Raw genomic sequence first — 14,614 nt, 5'->3', positions numbered from 1 at the left:
ATTTTCCAGGAATAGTCTTATCATGTAACTGAATATATATCCAGAGTATTTTCAGATTTCGTTATCAGCAAATGCGGTGAAAAGTACAGTAAATGTAAAATGCACATAAAATTACCAGTGGAATGTTTGGATTCAGTCTTGTGAACTGTTGTGTCCTCAACTTTGGTATTATAATTTCCCCATAATCTCAAAACTGTGCCCTTTAAATTGATACCATTGTTATGCATATGCTTTTCATATTTTCTATTTAAGAAACATTTCAGTTTAGCCCTATCCATATGGGCCAATTCCCACGAGTGTAAAAGGTTAACACTGGGTTAGGAATAACCTAAAGAGCACGTGAAAAATAAAAAGTGACAGCTGAGTGTAAGCAAAGAGTAGCTGGGTGGATGGCCTATTCACAAGGTTCGTGTGTGTTTATCTATTTGCAGAGAGATCGTATTGGTTAACATATTGAAGGCCTGAACTCTATACAGCAGATATGTGGGAGCCATAAAATGTGCAGACCTTTATTGTTCTCCTACAATGTGTATCTTGCCAAGCACTTGAGTACTGGTATAGATCATGTTTACATGGCCATGGTGATGTCTCTATTGCTTATGCCTCAGCCATTAGGAACACTGCACCACACAGATACAACTCCTGGGCTATTACAATCCTGGAAGCACATCGGTGCAGGATTACACTCTACAGTCAAAGTAGAACCGTTCTTAGAACAGTTCTTAGGTCTCTACTCGTTTATATAGCATCAGTCTGAGGCAAGAGCCAAGTGATGGCATGATGCAGCGACTACACATAAGACCTTATTGTAGGAGACAGAAAGCACAGTAGAAAGGAAAATAGCATTGATAGGAGAAAGGACTAAATAAAGGACAAATCAGCGCCTTTAAGCAGTATCTTAACTTACAGCGATTTCCCTGCAAGCAGACATCGATATTCCAGTGCCTTCAATTTGTTTCAGTGCATATTCCTTCTCATCTTCCCTGCAAAGAAAGAGGGGAAAGAGGGGAAAGAGGGGAAATATCAGCACATCACTTTATTTATTTGGCAAGTATGTAACAACACCGTAAACTCACCTTCTTGAACAACATAGAATGTTGTGTGTTTATGAGCAACAGTAAGATAGAACAGGGGATATGAAAATGATGGAGATGGACTGCTCTTGCTTGACTTGTTCTAATGGAACAAGAAGACAGTTATACCCTCTCCACAGGCATGCTCTGTTTTTGAGTGCAGCCTCTCCCCAGAACAAGCATAATTATCTATCCACCCTGCATTTCGCCACCCCCCTCAATGCAAACACATGCTCTGGCTTCATCATAGCCTTCACACCGAGCTGGTCGTTGTCCCTTCTCATAACACACACAGTGCAGAGTCAGAATGGATTTGAAATAGGATTTGATGTAATAAATGCAGTGTCAGGACAAATCCCAGGGCTTTTTTTCTTGACATTCTGAGGGTGTTTAGGTGCCCTTGTAAAAATCTGTTGGTGGTGGAAAAAGGCATTGAAGGCATGTAGAAATGTTAGACGTATTGTGGTGTGCACACGGACATCAGCACACTGTGAAGTAGGGAACTATGGATTATCTGAGATAAGCAGTATCCTCCTAGAAAGGGAATTTACCCCAACATTGACTCTCCAGAAAATATTATTGAGCCATTACAAACATGGCCTGTTGTATAGCTTACTTCTTGCAGAAGATTTGTGAAAAGGTAAAAAAAAAAGAAAGAATGAAGACCAAATATGTACAAAAAAAGCTTATTTGTTTAATGAGAATCTGTGTCTGTATGTGTGTGTGTGTGTGGTACCTACATCAAACATGACATCACCAACTGGCCTACATAAGAATGGGTAATGGGCATTCAATAGCAGTGGTTTCAGGCTGGAGGTTTCAGACACTACTATCTCAAATCTGATTTTGACTGAGCCTCAACACTGTTTTAATGGATGTTTAGGTCTGTGATAAAACAGCCTTGATTGCTCATGAATATGAATTTACTGTAGCCATCTCCACCTTCTGATTAATTAAGCAATGGACTCAAAAGACAGACAAACAACCACTCTAACTGCTCATGCCCTATAAACATAGCACTTTATTATCATGAACAACACACAACACAGAGGACTGCCAAGTCCAAAAAGTGCTAATGCACAGACAAACACAGGAACACAATGTGAGCTGGAGGGGTAGAGGGGTACAATTGCATTTATTTGTCTTATTTTTTTACCATTTACACCAAACATAATTTTCATAATAAGCTCCACCACACAACGGGAATGGTGAATTACAGCTGTTCTGGGCATTCACATTTGATTAGTGTCCAGAGATTCCTGGAGGAGCTGGCAGCGGTCCAGAGTGGGTAGGGCTGTCGCACAGTCCAAAGGCTGCATATTGGGTTTCTCAACAAGCCTGCATGGCCCCTTCACTCATCTGGCCACAAGCCTGATTCATGTTCCCAATCACATATATGAAGATAGAAACACTCCCTGTTCTCTGTTCACAGAGAGAAAGCTTGTCTTTACACCTCATCAAAGTGCTACTTCTGCTGTTTATTGCAGACAGTGGGAAAACCTTGCGGAAAAACCAACAAAAACGAAATGGTCTCAATATGTTCCCCTGACAGTTCGATTCGACAACATTTTTTACATCTACTTGGCCAAACTTGGCATGAGGAGTGTTTTATATTGTTGACCAGCAAGGATGGATCATTCTTCATGTCTTGAAACACATGAAACAAAAATTAAAACCTTAGCAGTGCCTTTATGATAATACATGAGATGCAATCACAAAATACAGTGACCGGCTGCTGCCCATTAGTTTTCTTCAACATGCTGTTCAACTAGACTCTCTACAAGGGATTGAAGAGCAAGCATTTGCAACTAAAATGCTAGGTCTACTGCACCACCCCTGAAAGCATGCATCACTGAAAAATCATCATCAGCAACAACAATGACGACGATGATGCTTGGGCTATGTCTCAGTTTCTAGGCAATTCCATGTAACGGAATGACGCTAAGACTCCGATTTTTCCATTTAAAATGTATGTCAAACAAAAAACAATAAATGCAAAGTTTAACAAACCATACAATTCTATACACAATGACTCCTTTCAACAATTTCCAGTGAAAATTTGACAAAAACACATTTCCTTGAAGAACAGTGCATATGCAAAGTTTGGTAACAGAAATTAGGTTTGTGCTGTAACTGCTGTCATTCTGTTTCCAAACTTTGTATCTGCACTGTACTACAAGTAAATGTGTTTTTGTAAAATGTTCAGTGGAAATTGTTAAAAGTAGTCATTGCGTATAGAGTATAGAGTGTAGAGTGTATACAGTATGGTTAGTTTAATTTTAAATAATTGTTTATTGTTTTGCAAACATTTTAAAGTAAAAAAAAATCAGAGTCTCAGAATCATTCTGTTTTTGTGGAATTGCCCTTTTCTTTTTTTCAATTTAAAGTTTTGTTAAGTTTTCTTGTTTTTCAATCAACCAACAAAACACATTCCACATTCACAGATGTGACAGGCTTAAAAAAATAAAAAATAAAAAGTCAAAAAATATAATAATACATTTGAAAAAATAAAAATACAATTAAAATTAAAGATAAAGTCAAATAAAAACACTTATTTTTCTTAATCTATTTATTTTCCTTGGTGCATATATATATATATATATATATATATATATATATATATATATATATATATACATACATACATACCCATACATACATACATACATACATACATACGCACACATACTCAAAAACAAAGTTAAAATAAAAACACAAAAAAAACATATATAACACTTGCAGCAGCACTATCAAGGTTCTTATCAGCTATTTCTAGCATTTGCTGAGATGACGGGCCAATAATTCGTTTTTAGGTTTTACAGTACCTTACACAACATGTATCTGCGCATTTCCCTAGTCACCCCGTTCACTCTGTCCAGTTTGAAATATAGTTGAGTAGTGGAGACCAGAGTCTATCAAACTTGGGCTGTCTCTTGTGGAGGTCATAAGTGAGCTTTTCAAGAGGAAGAAAGCCAACAATCTGGTCAATCCACATTTTAAATGTAGGAGGGGTATTAGAGGCCCACAATAGAAGAATACATTTCTTAGCAAAGTATGTAATAGTCATAAGCAAATTTTCTCTGTCAGGATCAAGAACAAAGTCCTGCTGGGCATTAAGGAGATAGATACACGGGGTCATATCAAACTGTACAGTATTTTCTGTGCAGCAGTGTGTATAATCTGGCAATCTCTCTACATCTCCAAAATACATGCATATAGGTTCCACTTTCAGAGGTACATCTTTTACAGTTAAGATACATATCTGTTTTCATTCTATGGAGTCTCAAAGGAGTATAATAAAATTTGTACAAAAATTTGTAATTAGATTCTTTCATTTTTACATTAGTAGAGGAGCAGTATATCCTGTCGCAAACCTCCGCCCATAACTCATCACTGATAGTCAGACCAAGGTCCTTTTCCCAGATTATTTTCAAAGGAGTAAAGGAGGAGCCTCCTTTCTCAGAAAGGAGTCTATAGATGTAAGATATTTTGCCTTTAATGGATTGTGCTGTGACAAGAAGGGTTTCAACTTCATTCAACTGAGTTCTAAACCTCCTCTTGGAGGTAAATGAGGAAATTACATGTCTAATTTGAAGATATTTAAAAAAATTGGATCTTGGCACATCGAATTCACTGCAGAGCTCTTGAAAGGATTTCAGTGTAGTGGTTTTCTGATGAAATAGGTCTGAAAAGGTCCTGATTCCTAGAGTATGCCAAAGATTAAAGTTGGCATCCCTCAGGGCTTTTGGCAAGTCTGGGTTGCCTACTATAGGCGAGTGAGAACATATTTGGGAGGAAATGCCCAGGTATTTCTTACAGTCCCTCCACACTAGTAGGGTGCTGTAAATCACAAAGGTTTTGGCTATGTTGCCCACTTCACTAAAGTTTTTAATGAATATAATTGAGCTTAAGGGCAATGAACCGCAGGATTGGGCTTCTATCTGAATACACGTTGACTCTTGTCTGTTTGTGATCCATGTTAGCATGTTGCGGATTTGGGCAGACCAGTAGTACAATTGAAGGGAGGGAAGGGCAAGACCACCCTTAGATTCATGTTTCAATAGAGTGTAAAACTTGATCCTAGGTTTTTTATTGCCCCATATACATTTGGTGATGCTTTGGTTAGTTGTTTTGAAGAAGGAAACTGGGAGATAGCATGGGAGCATCTGAAATAAGTAGTTCAGTCTAGGGGTACGTTCATACGGATGACATTAATTCTTCCTACTAAGCTAATTGGGAGGGAGATCCAGGTTTGGAGATCGTTCTTGATTCGATTCAGGAGTGGAAGATAATTTTCCTTAAAAAGGCTATTCAGATCTGGTGTTATGAAGATCCCGAGGTATTGAAACCCCTGTGTTTTCCATTGGAAAGGACATAGTGTCTTCATAGAGCTGGTGAGTGTAATATTGAGAGGGCAGACAGTGGATTTGTTAAAATTGATCTTATAACCTGAAAACTTGCCATACTGAGCAATTGTGTGTAAAATGAGAGGGAGGGATTTCTCAGGGTTGGATATGTAGAGCAAGACATCATCCGTGTAAAGCGAAATCTTGTGCTGCAGGCCGCCTGCAGAAACACCCATAATACTTGGATTGCTCCTTATCAGCTCCGCCCCCAACAAGTAGAGCAGGGGGGACAGCGAGCACCCTTGTCTTGAGCCCCGTTCCAGAGGGAATCTGTCAGAGTTCAGTCCATTAGTAGTCACCATGGCATTTGGATGAGAGTATAGGGACTTGATCCATTTAATAAAATTTGGGCCCATATTGAACTTTTCGAAGACTGAAAACAGAAAGCTCCACTCCATCCTGTCAAACGCCTTCTCAGCATCCAGTGAGGCCAGCAGGACAGGGGTCTTCTGTGCGTTTACTTGATCAATAATATAAAAAAGACGGCGAATGTTATCAGAAGAGTATCTGTTTCTAATAAATCCAGTTTGGTCCGCTTTTATTATTTTGGGAAGAAGAGTGTTTAGTCTTTTGGTCGAGCAATTTGGTAATTATTTTATAGTCGAAATCCAACAAGCTTAGGTGCCGGAAGGACGAGCAGGATAGGGGGTCCTTGTCCTTTTTTAGCAACACTGTAATGCGGGCTGTGTGCATTGAAGTCTGGGAGAAATCCTCCAGCATTGGCATGAAGATAGGGCGGAGCTGGGGCCAAAAAGCTTTGTAGAACTCTCTGGGGAATCCATCTGGGCCTGGGGACTTATTAGGTGGCATGGAGGTAATTGCCTCCAGGATCTCCTCAGGAGTGAAGGGGGAGTTGAGGTCTTCTTGGTCGGTCTCTGATAGTTTAGGTAGCGAGATTCCCTCTAGGAAAGAGTGGAGTTCTGCCTCCGTGTGTTTTCTCTCAGAGGTGTATAGTTTGCAGTAAAAATCATGAAAAGTTAAATTGATCTTTTTTGGGTCGTATGTGACCTCGTCCTCTGCTGCTCCTTTTTTAATTGGTAAGCAAGCAATCTACTGGGCCTATTGCTATACTCATGGTATTTCTGTTTAGTAAAGAAAACTTTTTTTTTTATCTCCCGAGTGTAGTCCAAATTCAGTTTGGCTTTGGCTGCTTTAAGATGACTCCAGGAAGTGCTGTGTGCTGTCTGGGGATTGTTTATGTATTCTTTCACAGTGTTCCAGCTCCCTCTCAAGATCTAGCCTGTGTGCTTCCATTGCTTTTTTCTTAGAGGAAGCATATGCAATTAGATGGCCTCTTAGTGTGTTATGGAGTAGGTGTTATGGACATTAGAGTAGTATGTATAGTCCATAGATGAGCTATTAGTCTCTCTCCAGATATCTATCAGTCCCATCTCTTTAGTAAGAGAGAGAACATTTAGTAAGAGAGAGAAAGAGAACATCTTTGCAGATCTAGGATTTGTGGTGGGGACTTGAGATGATTTGTCTAGGGTTGGGTTGAGGGTACAATTAAAATCTCCGGCCACCACGCCAAAGGAGACACAATGCTCATTGAACAGGGTTATCATTTTTGACATGAAGGCAGGAGTATCTGTGTTAGGGGCGTATATGTTTAAGATAGTAATTGGTTGACCATATAGTGACCCAGTTATCAAAATAAATCTCCCCTCCGGATCAGATATGTTTTTGTCAATTATGAATGGAACATTTTTATGGATAAGTATGGCTGTGCCTCTACTGTTTGATTTGAAAGATGAGAAATACACCTGTCCCACCCAAGCTCTGCGGAGTTTGGCATGTTCAGCATCACAGAGGTGTGTCTCTTGTAATAGCGCGATGTCTGCTTTTTCCTTTTTTAGAGCACATAGTATCTTTTTCCGTTTTATTGCATGCCCTAGACCATGGCAGTTCCATGTCAATAGATTTAAGGTACTAGTCATCGAACAGTAATCGAACTTTAGTGCAAGTCATCGCTAGGTAAAAGTGGATACAGCTGCGTTCACATAAAAGGAAAATACATGGTGTACATAAAATAATAATCTCTGAACACCCCAGCAGAGTTCCCAAACAACTCGACACATCCCGTTGGATCTATTACCCCCCCGCTCAGTCTCAATTCTGTGTTCCGAATAAAACAAAAACCGGGAACAGTTAGCAACGCACAACGTCTCCCTCTCCCCACCAAAGAAATGCCTCATCCTCTCCACCCCGCATTGAGTAAATGACGCAGTTGCCCTCATCCAGACCACAGTAAAAGAGGGGAGAAAAATAAAATCAATAGCCCAGCCTACACATACCTCCCCCAAGGGACATAGGGAACCCCAAGTAATAATAGCAACAAAAAAACAGAGAAATAAAAGTAGGCTGAAACATTAGTAGGCCTAGGTTAGGCTAGAGCCCATCCCTCTCAGTTAAAGGAAAATAAATGTAAATTGGACGGCTATAATGACATTTAGGGGGTGGGTCTTTGGATATCGGCTATATGTTGTCTTACCTCCTTTAGTAATGGCATTAATCGCATTTAGTCATTGGTCCGTTTCTCATTGACCAGGATTGTCTTTCAAAAAACGTTTTGCCTCTTCGGGAGTTTTGAAGTGTCGCAAGACTCCTTGGTGAAGAATCTTGAGCTCGTTTGGGTATTTGAATCCCCTGAAGATGCCTCGGTCAATTGAGTATTGCTTCACTTCGTCAAACTCTCTGCGCTTTCGGCGTATTCCAGCTGACAGGTCCTGGTGTAAAGCGAGTTTGGCGTTTCCCACTGTGATGGTGTTGTTTTTCGCCGCCTGTAGGACTCGTTCCTTGTCGGTGAATCTCAGGAAACGTATGGTGATTGGGCGCGGTGGTTGTCTGGCTGCTGGTGGGGGCCTCAGTGCTCGGTGAGCTCTCTCGAGTTCTATGGGCCTGTCGGTGGACAGGTGGAGCCACTCGGGAAGTTTGTCTTGCAGGTAGCGGATCAGTGGCATGTTTCCCTCTTCTTTTTCGCCCAGATTGAATAGAACACAATTATTCCTTCGCCCCCTGTTTTCCAGGTCCTCTGTTTTCTCTTCCAGATGCTCGATTTTCTTTTTAGCATATGCTATAGTTTCCATGGCATCTGTCAATAAGTTTTCCATGGATAGGATTCGCCCCTCTACCTCGTCCAGGTGCCCCGCGTTTCTGGTTATCTTGTTGTTGATGTCAGGCAAAGTGTTTTCCAGGATTGTCACCTTGCCCCCTATCGCACTGAGCTGAGAGTTAATGGCATCTAATTTGGTGTTTAGTTCTGTACGTTGGGATCTGAACTCAGAAAAGATGTCTTCGACAGAATGCGAGGTTGGCATTCGTTGTGCCTCGGGGGGAGCGGGTTCTCTTGCTCCTGGCTAATGGCGCTAGTTTTTTCTGAAGCTAGCTTCTTCTTGGAGGCTTTTTCCGTCGCTAATGCTCGAGTCCGGGTAAAAATGTCACCTGTAGTGTCGCCTTTTGTAGCCGCCATGACTTTTTAGCAACCCATGATAGTTGTTGCATCTTTAGATCTCCCCTCTTTATAAATTTCAAACAGATATTTCCATTTCTGCCCATTAAACCTCTTGCATGTGCAGTGTGGATATTAGAATGGAGTTTTCCCGCAAATTGCATTTTGGAACATTTGAGCATTGGGCCTACCACTGTGTGCACATTGCTATCCTTAAAATGTCAAGAAATAACAGTTGATCAACATTTTAAGCTAAACATTCTGATCTGTTCCATCAGCCAAAAAGTTTTGGGCCACTGTAAAATCGATGGAGAATAAGAGAACATCCTCCCAGTTGCCCACTGCACTGAGGCTAGGAAACACTGTCACCCCCGATCAATCCACGATAATCGAGAATTTCAAAAAGCATTTTTATACGGCTGGCTTTGCTTTCTACCTGGCTACCCCTACCACGGCCAACAGCTCTGCACCCCCCGCAGCAACTTGCCCAAGCCCCCCCCCCCCCGCTTCTCCTTCACCCAAATCCAGATAGCAAATGTTCTGAAAGAGCTACAAAATCTGGACCCCTACAAATCAGCTGGGCTAGACAATCTGGACCCTCTCTTTCTAAAATTATCTGCTGCAATTGTTGAAACACCTATTACTAGCCTGTTCAACCTCTCTTTCGTATCGTCTGAGATCCCTAAAAATTGGAAAGCTGCCGCAGTCATCCCCCTCTTCAAAGGGGGTGACACTCTAGACCCAAACTGTTATAGACCGATATCCATCCTGCCCTGCCTTTCTAAAGTCTTCGAAAGCCAAGTTAATAAACAGATCACCGACCATTTCGAAACCCACCGTACCTTCTCCGCTATGCAATCTGGTTTCCGAGCTGGTCATGGGTGCACCTCAGCCACGCTCAAGGTCCTAAACAATATCATAACCTTCATCGATAAAAGACAGTACTGTGCAGCCGTCTTCATCGACCTGGCCAAGGCTTTCAACTCTGTCAATCGCCGCATTCTCATCGGCAGACTCAACAGCCTTTGTTTCTCAAATGACTGCCTCGCCTGGTTCACCAACTACTTCTCAGATAGAGTTCAGTGTGTCAAATCGGAGGGACTTTTGTCCGGGCCTCTGGCAGTCTCTATGGGGGTGCCACAGTGTTCAATTCTAGGGCCAACTCCTTTCTCTGTATATATCAATGATGTTGCTCTTGCTGCTGGTGATTCTCTGATCCACCTTTACTTCTGGCCCTTCTTTGGACACTGTATTGGAGGCCTTCTGTGGCCTCCAACTGATCTTAAATGCAAGTAAAACTAAATGCATGCTTTTCAACCGATCGCTGCCCGCACCCGCCCTCCCGACTAGCATCACTAGTCTGGACGGTTCTGACTTAGAATATGTGGACAACTACAAATACCCAGGTGTCTGGTTAGACTGTAAACTCTCCTTCCAGACTCACATTAAGCCAATCCAAAATTAAATCTCGAATCGGCTTCCTATTTCTCAACAAAGTCTCCTTCACTCATGCTGCTAAACAAACCCTCGTAAAACGGACTATCCTACCGATCCTTGACTTCGGCGATGTCATTTACATAATAGCCTCCAACACTCTACTCAGCAAATTGGATGTAGTCTATCACAGTGCAATCCATTTTGTCACAAAAGCGCCATATACTACCCAACACTGCAACCTGTATGCTCTTGTTGGCTGGCCCTCACTTCATATTCATCTATAAGTCTTTGCTAGGTAAAGCCCCACCTTATCTCAGCTCACTGGTCACCATAGCAACACCCACGCATAGCACTCGCTCCAGCAGGTATATTTCACTGGTCTTCCCCAAATCCAACTCCTACCTTTGGCCACCGTTCCTTCCAGCTCTCTGCTGCCAATGACTGGAACGAATTGCAAAAATCACTGAAGCTGGAGACATATCTCCCTCACTAACTTCAGCTGTCAGAACAGCTTACCGATCACTGCATCTACACAGCCCATCTGTAAATAGCCCATCCAACTACCTCATTCCCCAAATTGTTCTTTATTTTTGCTCTTTTTGCACCCCATTATCTCTACTTGCACATCATCATCTGCACATCTATCACTCCAGTGTTAATGGTAAATTGTAATTATTTCACCACTATGGCCAATTTATTGCCTTACCTCCCTAATCTTACTACATTTGCACACACTCTACATAGATTTTTCTATTGTGTTTTTTTTCTCGTGCTATTGACTGTACGTTTGTTTATCCCATGTGTAACTAACTCTGTGTTGTTGTTGTTGTCGCTCTGCTTTGCTTTATCTTGGCCAGGCCGCAGTTGTAAATGAGAACTTGTTCTCAACTGGCCTACCTGGCTAAATAAAGGTGAAATGAAAATGTAAAATTAAAAAACGTAATTGTTATGGCGTATACCTGCACTACACTACTTTGATAAGCATTGTTGAGATTAAGAAGTGAGTATACGCAATGGCCACAAAAAAAATACGTATTCCTGCGTATACACGTATTCCTGCGTATACCCTCCACTACACCACTGAGAGACACTATCCAGGATGTTTACTACTAACTAAATAGAGAGGGCAATGCTATCAATAGCCTAGTAGCCTCCATTGTTGTAGCCTACAAATGACATGAATGAATACGAAAGCTGTGAAAAAAACCTGACTGTTTTGTCAGACTACTCGAATGACAGGTGAAGCTACCTGTACGAAGGCGCAGGAAATGCAAGGAACGGAACACCAGAAGGCCCTTTCACTCCAGAAGGCCCTATGCCAGATCACCAGAAAAATCACCCTCAACTGTTTGATTGCCATTCAAATTGTGCAATCAAACTGCTGCTCATGCTTCGAGGTGATATTTATTTATAACAATGTTTCATCAGGTATCCCATATCCCAGGTGGGGGTGGAAGGTCCTATATATAAGGGCAGTACTCAGTGACATCACTTCCTGAAACAGGAGGTAAAAAATGTATAACATAGTTTCACAATATTACCCACTGGAGAAAAAGGAAACTTTCTTGGACAAAGTTCTGGAGGGTGGACAACGTGCTCAATGCAGCTTCATGTACAAATGCAACTCATCTGAATCCACAGGCTCAACACACTCTCCTCTTGGCCTTAACGAGGAGTTTGACTTGAAACCGGTTTTATAGTTTCAATATGTCCAAATTGTGTTTTTTTTAAATAATATTTTGTGTATGTATATTACTGTAAATATTGAAAACATTTCTTATACACGATCATATATTTTGATACATTGAATGTTTATATTGTGAAACTATGTTATATATTTTTACCTCCTGTTACAGGAAGTGATATCACTGAGAACTGGCACAATATATAGGACCTTCCAACCCCACCTGGGATATGGATGCCTGATGAAGACCTAAGGGTCGAAACATTATAAAAAAATATCACCTGGGAGCATGAGCAGCAGTGTTTTCTGTGATAGTGATCTACCCTTCTTAAAACCGATATAGGCTTATATTTACACTTTCCCTCCAATTTGGGGAGACACCAGATGAGCCAGGCATATCATGAGATTGGTGCACAAATGAGAATCAAACACAGCAAAATCACTTGCTTGCTGCAGGGAGAAAAAACGAACATTTCAATGGTATTTTCAATTATCCCACATAAATGTTGGTGACATTGCAAAGTAAGTAGGTCAATTAGGAACAACAGTACAACTTAGAAAACTATTAGAAGTGTACTTGTGATATGGGTATTTTATCCATATGTTATTAGAAACCCGTAATACTACAGTAATAGCCAAAAATAAATATATTCTCTCTCTCTCTCTATATATATATATATATAGAGAGAGAATATATTTATTTTAGGCTATTACTATATATACACCTATTTGTTTTGCATTTAAGCACCAAAGGGAGTTTAGCATTACATCGAGTTCGACTATGCAAGTGCTCTTGAGAGAGCTTGGCAATAATAGGATGATTATTTTAGACTAAGCCAAGGTGAACAAGATCAGAGAATATCATTACGCCTATACATTCCTACTGGCGAAATAACTCATGTTGAAAGTAGCCTGCGCTTCCATGAACAGTGTGTCAAATAATAAACATCATCACTGTGTTGTTGAAGGGGGAGGACCGTTGAGTGAGTGTGAGTGCGTACATGAAAACAAAAACACAGACACGGGCAGCGCTCAGGGTAGTTAAAATCTATCCTCTGCTTTGTCCAACGTGAAAGGAGATATATCCTAGTCTTGATAAGGCATTCTGCAATCAGTTTATTGAGTACACAATAACGTTATCTGAATCTTACCCGTCTTTGCGCTTAGCTTTATAAACGTGCCCGTAGGTGCCTCGACCCACTTTGCAACCTTCATATTCGAACAGATCTTCTACCTTCTCTCGTTCGGCTGCGAGCTTTGTTTTGAAGTCGTAATCCATTTGAACCCATAAATATTTCTTAATTTACAATAAAATAAAATATTAATTATAACATGCATTAATTAAATAATATGGTCGTTTTATTCCCCCACCATTTCCTTGTTTGGGATTTTGGTCTGCTCCGCTTAATGTTCACTGGCTCGTTGACGTTTCTAATTGACACGCAAGGCTTTCTGGGGAGCGTAGTTTACAAAAGCATTAGCTTGCCTCATCAACATGGAAGTAAAAGGTCTGTGAAACTACACTCCGCATTTCGCACTGCGTTACTGCACTTGCGTACTCATGAACGCGCTCAGAAAATGTGTGGATCAGTTGTAACATTTCATGTTTTGTATACAACAAATGTGTAATCCTTTTGAAGTTTGAGCGAACATGTGCAGGTCTCCAATATGAGTTTGAATAGAAAAGAGGTATATTGAAGTAGCTTCAACTGGAGGGATAGGTTGTACTATACAATCCCACCTGTGACATCTATTAGTTTTAGCCTTTTGCTTTTATACAAGAGAGGTAGGCTACATGTAGCAAATCTGCATGTAATTTGTCATCTGTAAAAAAATATGCATATGCAATCATATTACACTATTATGACATCCACCATAACTCGTTTATGAAGAACAGAAGTAGGCCTAGATACCTTAATTAATTATATGTATTACGTTTATTTGGCAGGGACAATGAACAACAAAAGCATGTCCCAGAGCACTGAGAGAACATGTGTCGCACCAGATTTAGCTAATAGCTCATTTCCATCTGTAGTCCCTAAAACGTCTAGACATCGGTGAACATCTAGACATGGAACCATTATATACAAAACAGAAAAACAGAAATACACCATACAGTTAAAAAAAACAGAGATCAGGACATAGAAACTTGTTTCAACACAGAAGTCAAAACAATGCCCATAGAATCACATTGCTATTGGATAGAACATGTAATACACCTATACAAAATAAATATAAAAAACGAAATATTGTACATAGCCCAGTTAACGCACGTATTGAAATTACACCTATGTATATACTAATGTGTCTTCTATTGCATTACAATTCAGTAGGCCCTATGGCCTTTTAAGTTAAAATCAATGAGCGCATGACTGATTGGACTTCATTTAAAAAAATGTCTCAGTCGAGAAGGCTTTGAAGGTGCTACATGTTTTGAGAGCAGACGGGAACAGTTTACCTGAACGCAGAGTAGCGTTTATTATTAGGGAAATATGGCATATCTGCCAATTAAATGTATTATCGTTTAAAATTGGAGATTGGCAATGTACTATTTTGTCATGCTGAC

The 14,614-nt window shown here is 40.6% G+C and overlaps 1 protein-coding gene across 1 annotated transcript in view; it reads right to left on the bottom strand.

The window, feature by feature from the left end:
• Nucleotides 1–13,458, bottom strand: part of LOC110529529 (cyclin-dependent kinase 19) — a 70,048-nt gene extending 56,590 nt beyond the window's left edge. The window contains exons 1-2 of the mRNA XM_021611779.2: nucleotides 13,200–13,458; nucleotides 908–983 (exon numbers count right to left, since the gene is read on the bottom strand). Coding sequence (XP_021467454.1) covers nucleotides 908–983; nucleotides 13,200–13,327 — 204 coding nt within the window. The 5' untranslated portion in view covers nucleotides 13,328–13,458. The remainder of the gene's footprint in view (nucleotides 1–907; nucleotides 984–13,199) is intronic.
• Between the last annotated feature and the right edge of the window lie 1,156 nt (nucleotides 13,459–14,614).

Source organism: Oncorhynchus mykiss, chromosome 8 (genome assembly GCF_013265735.2).
Source record: "Oncorhynchus mykiss isolate Arlee chromosome 8, USDA_OmykA_1.1, whole genome shotgun sequence".
NCBI lineage: Eukaryota > Metazoa > Chordata > Actinopteri > Salmoniformes > Salmonidae > Oncorhynchus > Oncorhynchus mykiss.
This window is presented reverse-complemented; position numbering and strand designations above follow the sequence as displayed.